This window comes from Phyllostomus discolor, chromosome 2, assembly GCF_004126475.2.
Source record: "Phyllostomus discolor isolate MPI-MPIP mPhyDis1 chromosome 2, mPhyDis1.pri.v3, whole genome shotgun sequence".
Classification (NCBI taxonomy): domain Eukaryota; kingdom Metazoa; phylum Chordata; class Mammalia; order Chiroptera; family Phyllostomidae; genus Phyllostomus; species Phyllostomus discolor.
Window position 1 is genome coordinate 33233752 of NC_040904.2, and position 13358 is coordinate 33247109.

General features: G+C 41.9%; 1 protein-coding gene across 1 annotated transcript in view; it reads left to right on the forward strand.

Annotated features, from left to right (window-relative positions):
- The window catches only part of PRKCI (protein kinase C iota), a 63383-nt gene extending 60346 nt beyond the window's left edge, over nucleotides 1–3037 (forward strand). Inside the window, exon 18 of the mRNA XM_028504365.1 lies at nucleotides 440–3037. Coding sequence (XP_028360166.1) covers nucleotides 440–527 — 88 coding nt within the window. The 3' untranslated portion in view covers nucleotides 528–3037. The remainder of the gene's footprint in view (nucleotides 1–439) is intronic.
- Nucleotides 3038–13358: the final 10321 nt, after the last annotated feature.

Below are 13358 nucleotides of genomic sequence, written 5' to 3' on the forward strand. Positions count from 1 at the left end.
TACATTAAATATGAAAACATTCAGTAATACCACTCAATCGTATATGTTAACTAGAAGCCTGGTGTAGCAGAATGGCAGCCTCTCCCCTCCCTGTGACTCGCTCCGGTCTGGGGTGTTCTCCATATTGCAGGTCTCTCAGTGTACTCGTTCCTGTTGCCTTTTCCTTTCAGTTAACTTCTTCTGGGCCTTCTCTTCACCATATATCCCACCTGGCTATTGAGGTGAATACTAAATTGAATACTAATTCAGACCTGGATGTTTACCTGTAATTAGGAATGCTATTCAGATCAAAAGTTAACATTAACTAGAATTGTTAAACTTCTTTTCCATAATTTATATGAATTAACCTTAATTTTTGTTTCTTAATCTTATTTTACCATTTAAATAAAAAGTTGAAGAAATCTCAATCATGAAAACGTATTTACTTTTGTTCCAACAGTGATATTGTGAGGAAGATTGATCAGTCCGAATTTGAGGGTTTTGAGTACATCAATCCTCTTCTGATGTCTGCGGAGGAGTGCGTCTGATCCTCACTTCTCAGCTGTGCATTTTGCTTGTGTTGCTGTTCAGTGCATGGACGACTCATTACCGGCTTGGATATAATGAACCATTTGATATTTGCCACCTACAAAAAAAGCACTCAATACCTTGTATTGTTGACTATAAGAGTCAGTTAATTACATCCAAGTTTAACTATGAAAAGAAATTGAGACTAGTTTCCAGACAATCATGTCAGAATACTGGTAACCCAGCAGTCTACTGATGATAAACAAAGCTGTCTTTTTCGTTTGAAGGAACTACTTACCACTGCTTTTAAAAAGTGTCTGTTGCATTACAGCACATGCAACAGGCATTACTACATCATAAGCCTCCCATGATTTTTGTCATTCTTCCTTAAGTCATTTAAGTATTTAATTTTGGAGTAAAAGAATAAATCAAAATATAGCAACTTACTATATTACCTGTTAGTTTCTGAATTCTTTTTGTTTAAAAATTCAACTGTAAATTTTATATTGCCTTGGATAATTACTCATTTTTAAGGCAACATTATTAAATTGATTGGTAATAAAACGTATTGCTTGCTTAGACTTGGGGAATACAGATGCTTCTTGGGGAAAAAAGATAGGTACATTTTATTAAGAATCAGATTCTAAATCATTAGCTATTTTTGAAAAACTGATGCAAATGATTTCTTTAATATATTAAGGGGTTAGCTTCTGAATATGTCACTTTAACCAGAATTTTACCTGGATTTTAACAAATGTACATCAAAGGATACAGGATGCAGTTGAATGGAAAATGTCTCAGTATATAGAAAGGAAAAAATAGAAATTTAAAGTAGATACAAAAAAGTGCAATGGTAATATTTATTTCATATTGGAGAGTAAATCACACAGTTGCTTTTTGTGATTGGATTAAATAAGGAGGCACTTACTTATTACTAAACTTGTAAAAACATTCCATTTACCCAGTGGAGACGGAATGTATACCATTTTTCCTTATAGTATACATGAATTTATCTTCCAAATAATGTATCGAACATGCTTATTTCTTACCCCAAACACACTGTCCATACTTTTGGACCCAGTTTATGGAGTCTTCAGTGAAATCCGTGGAAAGTAGGACCACGAGTAAATGTTGACACTTGCATGCACTCGCACATCCCTTCCCAGCTCTTCTAGGTGACTTTGTGTTCAGTAGGTAACACATGGAATGCAGAGTAGAACACATTTCAGGGGCAGCGTTCTTAAGATCATGTTTTCCTAATATTAGTGTTTAGCAGTGTATTATTTAAAAGGATGCCAGAGATAGCATCTTTCTGTTGTTTATTGTAAACATTTTTTTATGAAAGGGGATTTAAAAAGTAACCATAATCATCTAAATTACTTATAATTGCCCACTCTTAGTAAAATTTAATTTGGGGGAAGGCTATTGAATCTTCAACTTAGAAAGATTTAAAATCAATAGGCACTTAATAAAATATCTCTTTTTGGATGCTGCATTTCATTAGAAATATAATTTTTCCAAAGTTTCTGACCATGTACTCTCTTCTTTAAATAATTAAGTCTGAAAGCAATGAAAACCTCAAAGGAAAAATGTTTATATACATCCACATGTTTATTTAAGAAGCATATATGTTTCTCTTAATACCTAAGACTTGTTTTAAAACAAAAAGCAGCATTCACTCAAATCGTAAACTTACGGAAAATTCTGACGTCTTATGTCAGAAGTATGTTATGACCTTGCTTTTAAGTGGTACTGTTTCCCCTAGGGCATTAGTTCTAAAATTTTAGAGTGTGGAATAAGTTTATGTAAAAGCACATTACAGGGCCAACCCTAGGTTTCTGTTGGGTCTTCGAACCACGTTTTGAGAAAACTTTGAGTTACTCTTTTATTTTGTCCTGTAGTTAAATATTAGAAAGAGTATTCATGATTAAACACTTTGAGAAGGGGTAGGCAATGAGTTACTCTTTTATCTACTATTTTAAATACATTTTGAATGAATGACTTTTTCAAGTTGGGTATCTTCTCAAAAAAAGTCCATCAGTTTTCTATCAGTAACGTTGCAAATGATGAACAATTTTCTGTGATGAGGTTTTAACTATTGTTCAGGGCGGTCTTTTGTTTTTAAATCTTTTTTTAAAAAAACTAGTAAGATTTACTGTGTATATTTTATACAGAATTGCATTACAAATATGTTTTTAATTGTGTTCTGTTTAAGTGCCATGACCATTATTTTTATATTATATAGAAGTTCACTGAAAATACTCACCAGGGGAAAAAGGCAGTTGATAGAATGGTTGGAATTTTGGTGTTCTGAGAAAAAATTTATTTTGTATAAGCATGTGGTCGGATCATTTTATGTGTATGCAGCCTGAATTGGCTGTCAGGTACTTTGCTTTATACATTCACTTTTTAAATTTTGTTTTGACTTTTGTCATGTAGAACACTGCCGTGGTCATCATAATGTAGTCTTGTATTTGTGTGCCTTTTTTTTACTTTAAAATCTTCAAATAAAATGTTTAATACCCATCAAGATTGGAACATTTTTAATTATGTAACAGACCAGAAACTTATTTACAGTATATCAAAATGTATTCCAAAAGAAAAATGAGAATTTAAGGGTTTGGAATTTTGCTCTAAGCCAGTTGATGAAAGACGAATACCATATCTCACCTGTAACAGGAACCTAATGAACACAAACAAACTAGTGAGCAAAATAGAACCAGCGGCATGGAAACATGGAACAGACTGACAGTGACCAGAGGGGAGGCGGGGAATGGTGGAGAGAAGGGGAAGGGACTAGTCAAAGAACATGTGTGAATGACTCATGGACCTGGACAACAGTGAACCGTCCAGTGCGTTTGATGGTCTCCTTTGTGGAGTGACCCTTCTCGGCTCTAGGACTTTAGGGCTTAGTTAAATGTATAAAGCCATATCCCAGACAGTCTTAGCAGTTTGTATTCAGAGTTTATTGCTCCAGAATATACTTGGAATCTATTATCCGTGGTGCTAAATGAGGCTAATAAAAGGATAGGACCTGTACCCTTGACATTTGAGATGGAAAACAGCTGAGGAAGATGTTCATCTTCACAACAGTGATAAAAGACAAATGCAGTAAAACATACATTATGTGGTCATGATAGTTTATCAGCTTCACCAATAAAACCTGTCAGTTTTACTTAACGTGTAATTAATCTGTGCTAGACATTTTTCAGGTTTATGGTAGATTCCACAAAGCTTTCAGAATTCATATGCAGTAAGAATGAAATCTTAGATCCTGTATATTACATATATATGTATGTACATATGACCATTTTTGGCTTTTGAGCTCAGGAATATGGATTTTACATGGGGACGGAAAGAGGAATTGTTCAATTTTTCTGCTTAGATTAAATTTGTATAGTCCATCTCTGGACTTTGTAATTAAAATGAATCTAGCTCAGAATCTGAGAGTGATTTTTGGATGTGAAATGTGGCAGTACACTTCACCTTCATGTAGCAATTTGTGCCTTATAGGCTTAATGGTGTCTTTTTTAAGGGTCTGTTGTGTCCATTTTTAAAAATATTGTTAGATATTTAATTTATTTTTAGAGAGAGGGGAAAGGAAGAGAGAGGGAGAGAAACATGATGTGAAAGAGAAACAGCAATCAATTGCCTCTCTTAAACCTTCAACTGGGGACCTGGCCCACAACCCAGACATGTTCCCTGACTGGGAATTGAACCGGCAACCTTTTAGTCCACAGGCCAGCATCACACCATTGAGCCACACCAGCCAGGGCATAACAGTGGTTTTTTTACCCCAGTTACTATTTTCAATGTTTTTATAGAAGAAAATGGAATTACAAGTATCTAAGAATTAAGTGGCTGTGTACTGTGACTTTTCCCAGGCTATCTGAAAGTTGTAATAAGACAGATGGAGTCACTGGAATCCAGTGAGCTTTAATTCAAGTCTAGTTAGCCAGAAGCAAATTCTAATTGTGTGAGAAAGAGCCCATTGAAAGCTGCTAGCAAAATCCTTGAAAAAATTAGATGCTTTGTGTGTGTGTGTGTGTGTGTGTTTTCCATAAAAGGAAAGTGCTGGGTTTCTAGAGGTAGTGCCACATAACCAGATTTAAAACTTACATGATATTAACTGTCTGCAATGTGGGTGACTACTGGTGACTGTTTACATTCAAAATGTACTTAGGAGTCAAATGCACCTAAGTACAAGAGCCCAATTCTGACACTTTTTATGGCCTTTTACGTTTTTTTCCAAATAAATTTTTTCTAGGGTCTCTAGGTTTTTATTTAAACGTCAGATTTTAAAATTTAAGGATTATGAAAGGTGTATACATTTTTGAACAGTTTGAGTCAAGTTTACCCAGTTTGAAACTTTTAATGAGGAAATCTGAGTATGTGCCAATGGTTTGATGTTTTGCTAAATTTTTCTTTTAAGTTTAAATTTTTAACTCATGTATTATTTATTGGAGACTTTATACTGACTGTATCTAGCACTATACTGATTCTGCAGGATTTAGAAGCGTTTTGTTCCCCCCATCATCCAAGGACATTTTTTTCACTGCTTTTAGAGAGGGAGGGAGGGAGAGAAACATTGACGTGAGAGAGAAGCATCCATTGGTTGCCTCCCATAGGTGCTGGGACCAGGATCAAACCCACAACTTGGGGACATGCCCTGACCATGAATCGGACCTGCAACTTTTTGGTTACAAGACAACACTCCAACCAACCGAGCCACACTGACCAGGGCGAGAAAAGTTTTATCATAAGGAATTTTTAATGATATAAGGAATAAATTTATTCTAGGAAGGTTGGCTTAAGTTTAAAACAAAACTGTGTGTATGTTATCTCTTTAGGTAGAGGATTTATCCAATGATTAAAGTAAAAATTAACATTCCACCCCAAGTAAAGAGGTCTGAAAAACATGGAAATGGGAGGGGACGGTCGTGCCTCTGCTCCCCTCAGAATGGTGTTTCTGTCTGCGTCACACCACCAGGGGCCAGTCTTGCTGTAGAGAAGGCCTGAGCTGCCAGCACCTTGTTCCTCTGGAGGAGGCAGTGTGTTCACGACAGGCGGGTTACCAAGAGGTTCCAAGATTTTACCAGTGTTGATCGTGTATATTTTGATTCTACAGAATTGCTTCACTTTCTTTAATCGTTCTGGGTGTTAGACCTTCCGTATTTATAAAACACAAAGGAGGACCTACTGTGTGCCCTGCACTGGGGATATAGGGAGCAAGAGTGTCGTCATATTTTATGCTTTCTGGGTACTGTTCCATTTGTGAAAGATATCTTTAGCTGAACATAAAACCAGGGCTGTTCTTGATTATTTTAATACAGAGGAATTCAATTAAAACAAAATCTAAGAAATTGTCCACATGCTTTAGTTGTGGGACTTCCTATATTAAATATTGCATGGCATTAACAAGTGTCATTCAAAGGCTGATCCATGAATGTTTGTAGACACTCAGATTGTTCATTAAAAACATGATTTCAGAAAAATTTTGACTGTGTTGCTGAAGGGCAAAATTTTGCCACCCTGAAGCTACTTTTGGGGATTTTAATTTTAAGCTGTTTATTAAGAAACAAGGCCCTGACTGGAGTGGCTCTGTGGGTTGGGCATTGCCCCCCAAAGGGAAAGGCCGCCAGTTCGATTCCCAGTCAGGGCACACGCCTGGGTTGTGGGCCAGATTCCGGGTTGGGGACATTTGAGAGGTAACCGATCGATGTTTCTCTTGCACAATGATGTTTCTCTCCCTCTCTATCTCCCTCCCTTCCCCTCTCTCTCAAAATAAATAAATCTTAAGAAAGAAAAAAGAAAGGAAGGAAAGAAGGGAGGGGCAGAGGGAGGGAGGAAGGAAGAAGGAAGAGAAAATATTCAGAAAGAGCCTTCGACATAGCCCCCCTTCCTTTCCTGCTCGTGAGATTCAGACAGAGAAAAGCTGATTCAGGAAGGAGATCTTTGGATGTCCACTTCAGCCTAGTTTGAATTACAAATGGTAAACAAGAGGGTTTGGGGCAGCCTAGGCTGGATAGCCCCTGTGTCCCGTTGTTTCTGAGTTGCCTAGCAAGGATTTTCCTCCAGTGTGTTTCATTCTTCTTCAACTACCTGTAAGTTGCCCATTCTTACTTATGAAATTTAATTACCCCGTTCCCACTTTTCTTCTTTGTCCAGATATCCAATGTTGCCTCACTGTCTTTGGAATTTTCATGGAATGATCTTGTCTATGTGAATTCCCTATGCACATATATTCAACTTTGATTTTCTCCTGTTACTCTGTCTCTGATAATTTGATTAGTAGCCCAGCCTTGAAGAATTTAGAAGGTGGGAAGGGAAGTATTAATATTTTTTGGCACCCACATTGCTATTGCACAAAACTTTCGTACTAGAGGTAGTTGAAATCAGTTTACAAAGAAAAGACATTTTGCTGGTAATCTCGCTGAAAATTAATTCCCACCATCCTTCAATTCCAGGCATTTACTTCATTGCCCAAAATAACTGACTGTACAATGTGCTGTAAATTGCATTAAATCTCACACCTTCTCCTTCACAGGTTTTTCATCAACAACTTCTTTAGGTTGTTGTGCTATTGATGCCACTTTATAATCTGCACATTGTAACTAGTAGTAAGAGTAACTGGGATGTATGAAATCTGCCCACTGACCAAGTAGACATCCTTAAAAATATGAGTTACTTTTTGTATTTTGAAATAGAAGGGAAAGCTTGCGCCTTATAGTTATAAGGCCTGGCATTTTTACTTCAGTTTGATTTTTAGCAATGACAAAGGAGGTTAAGGTTTCCCCCAAAAGTTGCTCCTTGATGTTAGGTGCACCCCAAGAGGAATAGCATTCATGGATTTTAAGAGCCAACACAGGCCAGGCCCATGCCGAACACTCTGCACACCTCATTTAACCCCAACAACCCTCTGGCCATGCCTCCCACTCCAGAGCCACTGGACTGAGCTCCTTGTAGGTGTGACGTGAGGCTAGCCTCTCCGGCTGGTCTCAACTTAAATTTTGAGAACACTAATCTGTATTGATATGTACTATGATCCCTATTCAACAAATGAAAACAAAAAGACTTAGGGAAGCTAAGTAACTTACAAGGTGCATATGGCGTTAGTGTTTGTTGCCTCCCTAGACAGTTTATATAAAGTTTGCTCCAAGGCCTGAGTCCCCTGAGATATTACACACAACCAGTGCACTGGTGTGCAAACTCAGTCTTGTTAACTGACTCCTTGATGGCCATCACGGTGGGTCTGCTTTGTCCTTGCTCTGCACCTGGTTGCCTCACCCTGCCCGCCTCTTCCTAGGATGCCGTGCTCTATCTACCCATGCTTGACCCTCCCATTTCTTAGACCTACGAAATACACTTTTCTCAGACAGTCCAGGTTCCCTTTCTTTCAAGCACTCAGAACTGTGTGGTAGCCTATCAGAAGGTGTTCCTATGTCTAACATTTGGTGTGAGCCTACCTAATGAAATAATCCGAGGCTGGCCTCTTCACCTAACTAGGACTCCCTCCCAAGAAGTCCAGGATGCTGCCGATGGCCAGGAAACTAGGATGTCTTCTGTAACACACACACACGCCTGTAATTCACTCGCTGACTGCCGAGGTTAGCTCTTTTAAACAGGCTGGAGTTAGCTGTACGCCTCTGCAGGCTATCTGTGGTGACACCCAGATGTGACCGCAGTGAGGCAGCCGGCCCTGCACTCTCATTGCCGTTGTCCTTTGCTCTCACCTTCCCCAACCCAACCTTCCCTCCACCCTCTTTACATTTCTCCTGTGCTCACGGGGACCCTCCGGCCTGGGTGAGTGAACACCAGTGTTCTCAGCCTCGTACACTTCCTTCCCCTTTCGACTCTCCCCTGAGGCCACTGCTTTTTCTGCCGCCCTCCCACTGATGGTTCGCGGGATTCGGCAGCCTCCCGGTTCCTCCACGCCACGGCGCAGCATTCCTCCTCCGCCTGTGTGTGAAAACCCGTCTGCTTCGGGGGTCATGCTCTATGGCTCCGCCCGTTTGTCGTTCCACACTCTCCGGCTTGTTCCGCTTCATTGGAGGGAGCGGTGGCACCTGGCGCGCCGCACTGCCCTGAGGCCCGCCATCTGCGACAACGTCAGTGTCTCAGTGGGCCAGGGGTCCCACGTGCAGTCAGACAGCAGATCCTGTCCCTGGTTTCTCAGCAGTCGTTTTCTGCCACGCTTGTCGCCACCGAAGCAGCTCGGCGTGTGCTGTGCTCTGCCTGTGATACTGCCGCCTTCGTTGCCCTTCCTCGGGACTGGCACCTGGTATCCTTCAGGGGTGTGTGTTGCTTCCACAGCGGGGACAGCCCGAGGCCACAGTGTCTAGTGGGTCCCTCTGCTCCTGTGTCGCTGCGCTTTGCTTCACAGCATCTCTCACAATGTATGATCGTGTATCTGCTGGTTTCTTTCATTACCACCTGCCCCCTCCCCCAGGCCGTGTGCTCCATGAGGACAGGGGGTCTGTCAGCTTCATTACCATGGCAGTCCCAGCCCTAGAACAACGCTTGGCACAGACACCCTCCAGAGATACTTATCAAATGAATAAATAAGTTCGAGAGTGAACAACCATTAGCTCTGGTCATGGGTGAGAGTTCGTTCCCACTGGCTTGTGGCTTCCCCAAGAGTTGAGGTTGGTAGGGAAACTTGCAGGTTTTAGTCGACCATGCAGATGATTCTTATGCTTCAATAAAGTTTAGAGATTGGCAAGAGGAAAAGGCCTTCACCCACACACTGAGTGCTGGCCTGGGCTGGAGAAACTTCGTGCTGCAGTCAGAAACGTGAATCATGCTGGGGTTTTCTGGGATTCCCCAGCACTGATGCAAACGGAAGTGTTTAGAGAAGGGCCCAATCACTCGGGCATAGCGAGTGACAAGCAAGGGAAAGGAGACTCCTGAAATATTGCAGAGACTGAAAAGCATAGGCTGATTTTAGCTGATGATTCGTTTTCTGTTTTGTAAGAAAAATTTAGCGTAGGAGAATTCTCCTGAATGCAGATTCTCCTGAAGACAAAGGTGGTTCTTATACTGCCTCTGTCCCCTTAACCAGGTGAACAGCATTGGAAATCCTCAATGGCAGCACATTTTATACTTTGAGGGTGGATTTGGTTCTCAGAAACACTCAAAAGCCACTCGGAGTCAAGTTTAATGTAGATGGCAAATCTGGGAAATACCGTTCTAGAATTATGGACCTCAACCTCCTTTCCTCCACCCCCGACAGAGGAACCCTTGACAGGATGACTTTTTGTGATGACTTCTGGAGGTAAACAGGATGTTTTGCTTCTTCTCTTTGGCCAACAGAGGGAGACTTCAGTTCTTCCCTGGGAGAAGACCCAAAGACCCAGAGAACATGTTTCCTCCAGCACTGTGATTCCTATGCTGTGTCCTTTGTCTCTGCGTTGAGCCCACTGGGGTTAACCCAAGAGCTTTCTATGGGCCCGTGGGGGTGGGGGAAAGGGTCTAGTTCTGAAGCTCTGCCAAGCTTCCAAGAACCCAGGAGAATTTTCAATGAGTTCTGTACTCCAGGCTGTTTGTGATAGGCTTTCCTAGGATTCGGATGGTGGGGATGAAAAGAGAGGCGTTGCACATCTAGTTCAGAATCCTTGGCCCTGGTAGCTCACACAACTTCTGGGGCTCACCCCCCTGGGCCTTTGGGAGTCTTCACATGGGTGCCACAACAGCAGAATCCCCTGCCCCTCTGCCCACCCGCCCCCCGCCCAACTCTTTTACCCCCTGAGTAACTGCTCTTCTTATCCCTCAGCCCGTGTCTGCTGCTAAGATAGGCGAAGGAAACACGGGCCTTCTGGGGTGGAGGAGGGGAGGAAAGAAGGGAAACTTTCTTGCTTTTTGTTTCTGTTTGTTTTATTTTAATGTGTTCATTTCTAAATTTATTTTTTTAAAAAACTGGACTTCTTGCATTGTGAGGGTTAATATCCTATGGCTACATCTCCAGGTCTACGTTTAGGCTTCATACTCTCCCTGCTGGCGTGACTCTTGCACCTACAAGAACATCTGTCTCCTTTTGAAACCTGGAGTAACATTACAAAGTCCCTCTCTATTAATTTTGCTTTGTTAGAAGCAACCTCTGATTTCTCCTTCCCAGGTTCCTGTTTTCTGCGCTCTCTGGCATCTGGCAAGGCGGTGTGATAAATGATGGTGGACTGGGCTGAACTATTGCTTTTGGCATTGTAGGTTCAACGGGTATAGGTGTGAGGACGTAACTGCCATTTCTAAAACCATCTATAGGAAAGATTGATGCATCTGTAGGAATATTTTCTATGTTCCAAACAAAGGACAGATATGCAAACTAGTGGACCTAGTGTTACCATGGAAACAGTCTTATGCATATGCATAGGTGGTCATTCATATCACACACATAAAGGCGATGGCCTGGGGCATCACCTCCATAATAACCCTCTTGGGGCCTTGGTAAACCTCTGGTCTCACTGAGTGTTACTTAGGGGAGGCTACACTGCTCTAACAAATAGACCTGTAAGACGATAGTAGTTTATGATCTTCCACTCTTAACAGTTCAGGACAGATGCTCTGGATCCAGAGCAGGGAGGGACCCAGGCTGAGCGGGGGCCCTTCCATCTTCAAACCAGAGGAAGGGGAAAGGCTGGGAGGCTTAGTTGAGTGGGAGGCATTATGGGCCAGGCATGGGAGTGACTTGCCTCACTTGGGCTAGCATTAGTTTGGCTAGAGCTCAGTCCTGTGGCCTTTCCTAGAGCAAAGGAGGGTGGGGAATGTCGGCCGGCTGTGCACCCAGGAAGAGGAGGCAGATTTTGGTGGCCTCCCAGCAGCTTCCACCATGCTGCGGGATGAGTTTCTTTCGGACTGACTCTCATCAGGTGAGAAGCCTCGCATTGACCTTTGGAAGAGCATCAGCATATGTTTCAGGCTGAGATGGACCAGGTGGGAAGTCCTGAATTGACATTCAGAAGGTCGCCAGCACAGCCTCCTCTTGTCGTGGTGGCTGCTGCTGCTAAGTCCTGTTCACCCTCCCTCCTCGATTCCCCACTCAGCTGCACTCCAGCTCCCTCTCTCTCTGCCCTTGTGCCTTGCTGCCAGTCAGCAGGGCCCTGCTCAGGCTCTCGGTCCCTCCTTGCTACCGGGATCTGTCCACCAAGTTTCCTGGTTCCTTATTCAGCTACCTGCTGGACTCCTTAGCTTTTGGCTCATGTGTCCTGTGAGGCCTCTTTTGGTCCTCTTAATGTGGACAATAGCGTGGGGCTCTGAGACCTCATCCCCCTGCCCTAGGCCCAGGCCCAGGCCTAGGCCTCTGCCTGTTACAACCTTGGCTTCAGCACTTGGCTCTCCTCTTGTTTCTCTCAGCTCCACGTGACCTCCCTCCTGCCCTACTGCCGGTGTGGCCTTCTTGAAGTTGCTTTGTGCACACTCAAAGACCCTTAGCCTAGGGCCTCACTTTCTGGGTTCACCTTGTCCTCCTGTGAGGAGTTCCCTAAACTGGAGATCTTCTGTGGCTCAGGCAATTCAGAAAACATACAGATAAAACACACACAGTAAGAATCCTTTACTTGTCACTGCACATATGTCAACAGCCTTGTAATGGAACTTTTTATGTAGGTGAGTTGCCACCACCTTCCCATCTGAGTTGGAAACCCTTGGTCTACATTTAGTGAATATGTTATTATGTCCTAAGTATCATGGCCCATACACAATTGTTTGCTTACTCCACAGCACCTAGCGCAGACTAAGCACTCATTATCAATACTAGCTTTTCCCTCGTCCATTTATTATTTTAAGGGAAATTTTTTTTACTGTGAAGATTTAAAATGTTGGCTACTCAGCCCTTGAAATAAGTATTACAAATGAAGCAATGATAGAATAGACAATTGAAAAAGTTGAATGTATAGCACTACTGAGAAAGATGACGTGAAAAGCTAAAGAAAAAGGTGGTTGAGAGTGGTGAAGAAGAAGACTATATGTGCTAGAACAATGTGAAGATGTACACTTGCTCTACTATCCTGAAGCTTGCTGTGTCATTGTACTTATCATGCGGCTTGGTGATGTTTTGAACAGCATTATAATTACATTTTGAAATGAGGGTCTGTCTTGATAAAAAAACACAGCAGCTATAAAGAGAAATATGTACGCAGGCTGGAAACTGGCCTGACCAAGAAATTCTTCAGAGACTCATTTATTTATATCTTTTGGCAAAGTAGACCTGAAGAAGGAATTGTAAGTTATGGATGGTAGTCGAAATTTGAAAAGGCAGGCCTGCTAGGTAGGAAACAAATTCCTCCTTAACAGAACCCAGCTCATCCGAAGTGAGGGGAACAGGCTGATGGATGGTTTAGGGCGAGACGTTTGACTGAAGCCTGCCTGCTGTACCCATAGCTACCTGCCCACAAGCATGCGGCTCCCTGGTGACGGCTGCACTAATTATAGAAAAACAAGTTGAGTGGAAGATGAGTTATGTAAATTTACATTGACTGAAGATCCTGTTGGAGCATTTAGGAATTTTGATTATTAAGAATAAACCTAAGATGTTCTCACATTCAAAAGCAATGACAAGATGAAGGATCATTTGCTATCGTCTTAGAATGAGATCTGGATCAGCCAAAATAACATTATTAACATGACTATAAATTACTTGCAGGTAACCGCCATTTAGTGGACTTGAGAGGAAGTATAAAGTGTGTTTTAAACTGTAAGTTTATATTTCAATTTTTGTTTATAAAATAACAAATGGTACCAAAAAGTCACATGTTTCATAAACCTGTTAAAATAGAAGCCTGAAGTTCTCTCTGCTCCATGTCAACCAGTTTTCTTATTTAAACTATAAACCTAGCTTGAAGGCAGAGGGTTAGAAAACA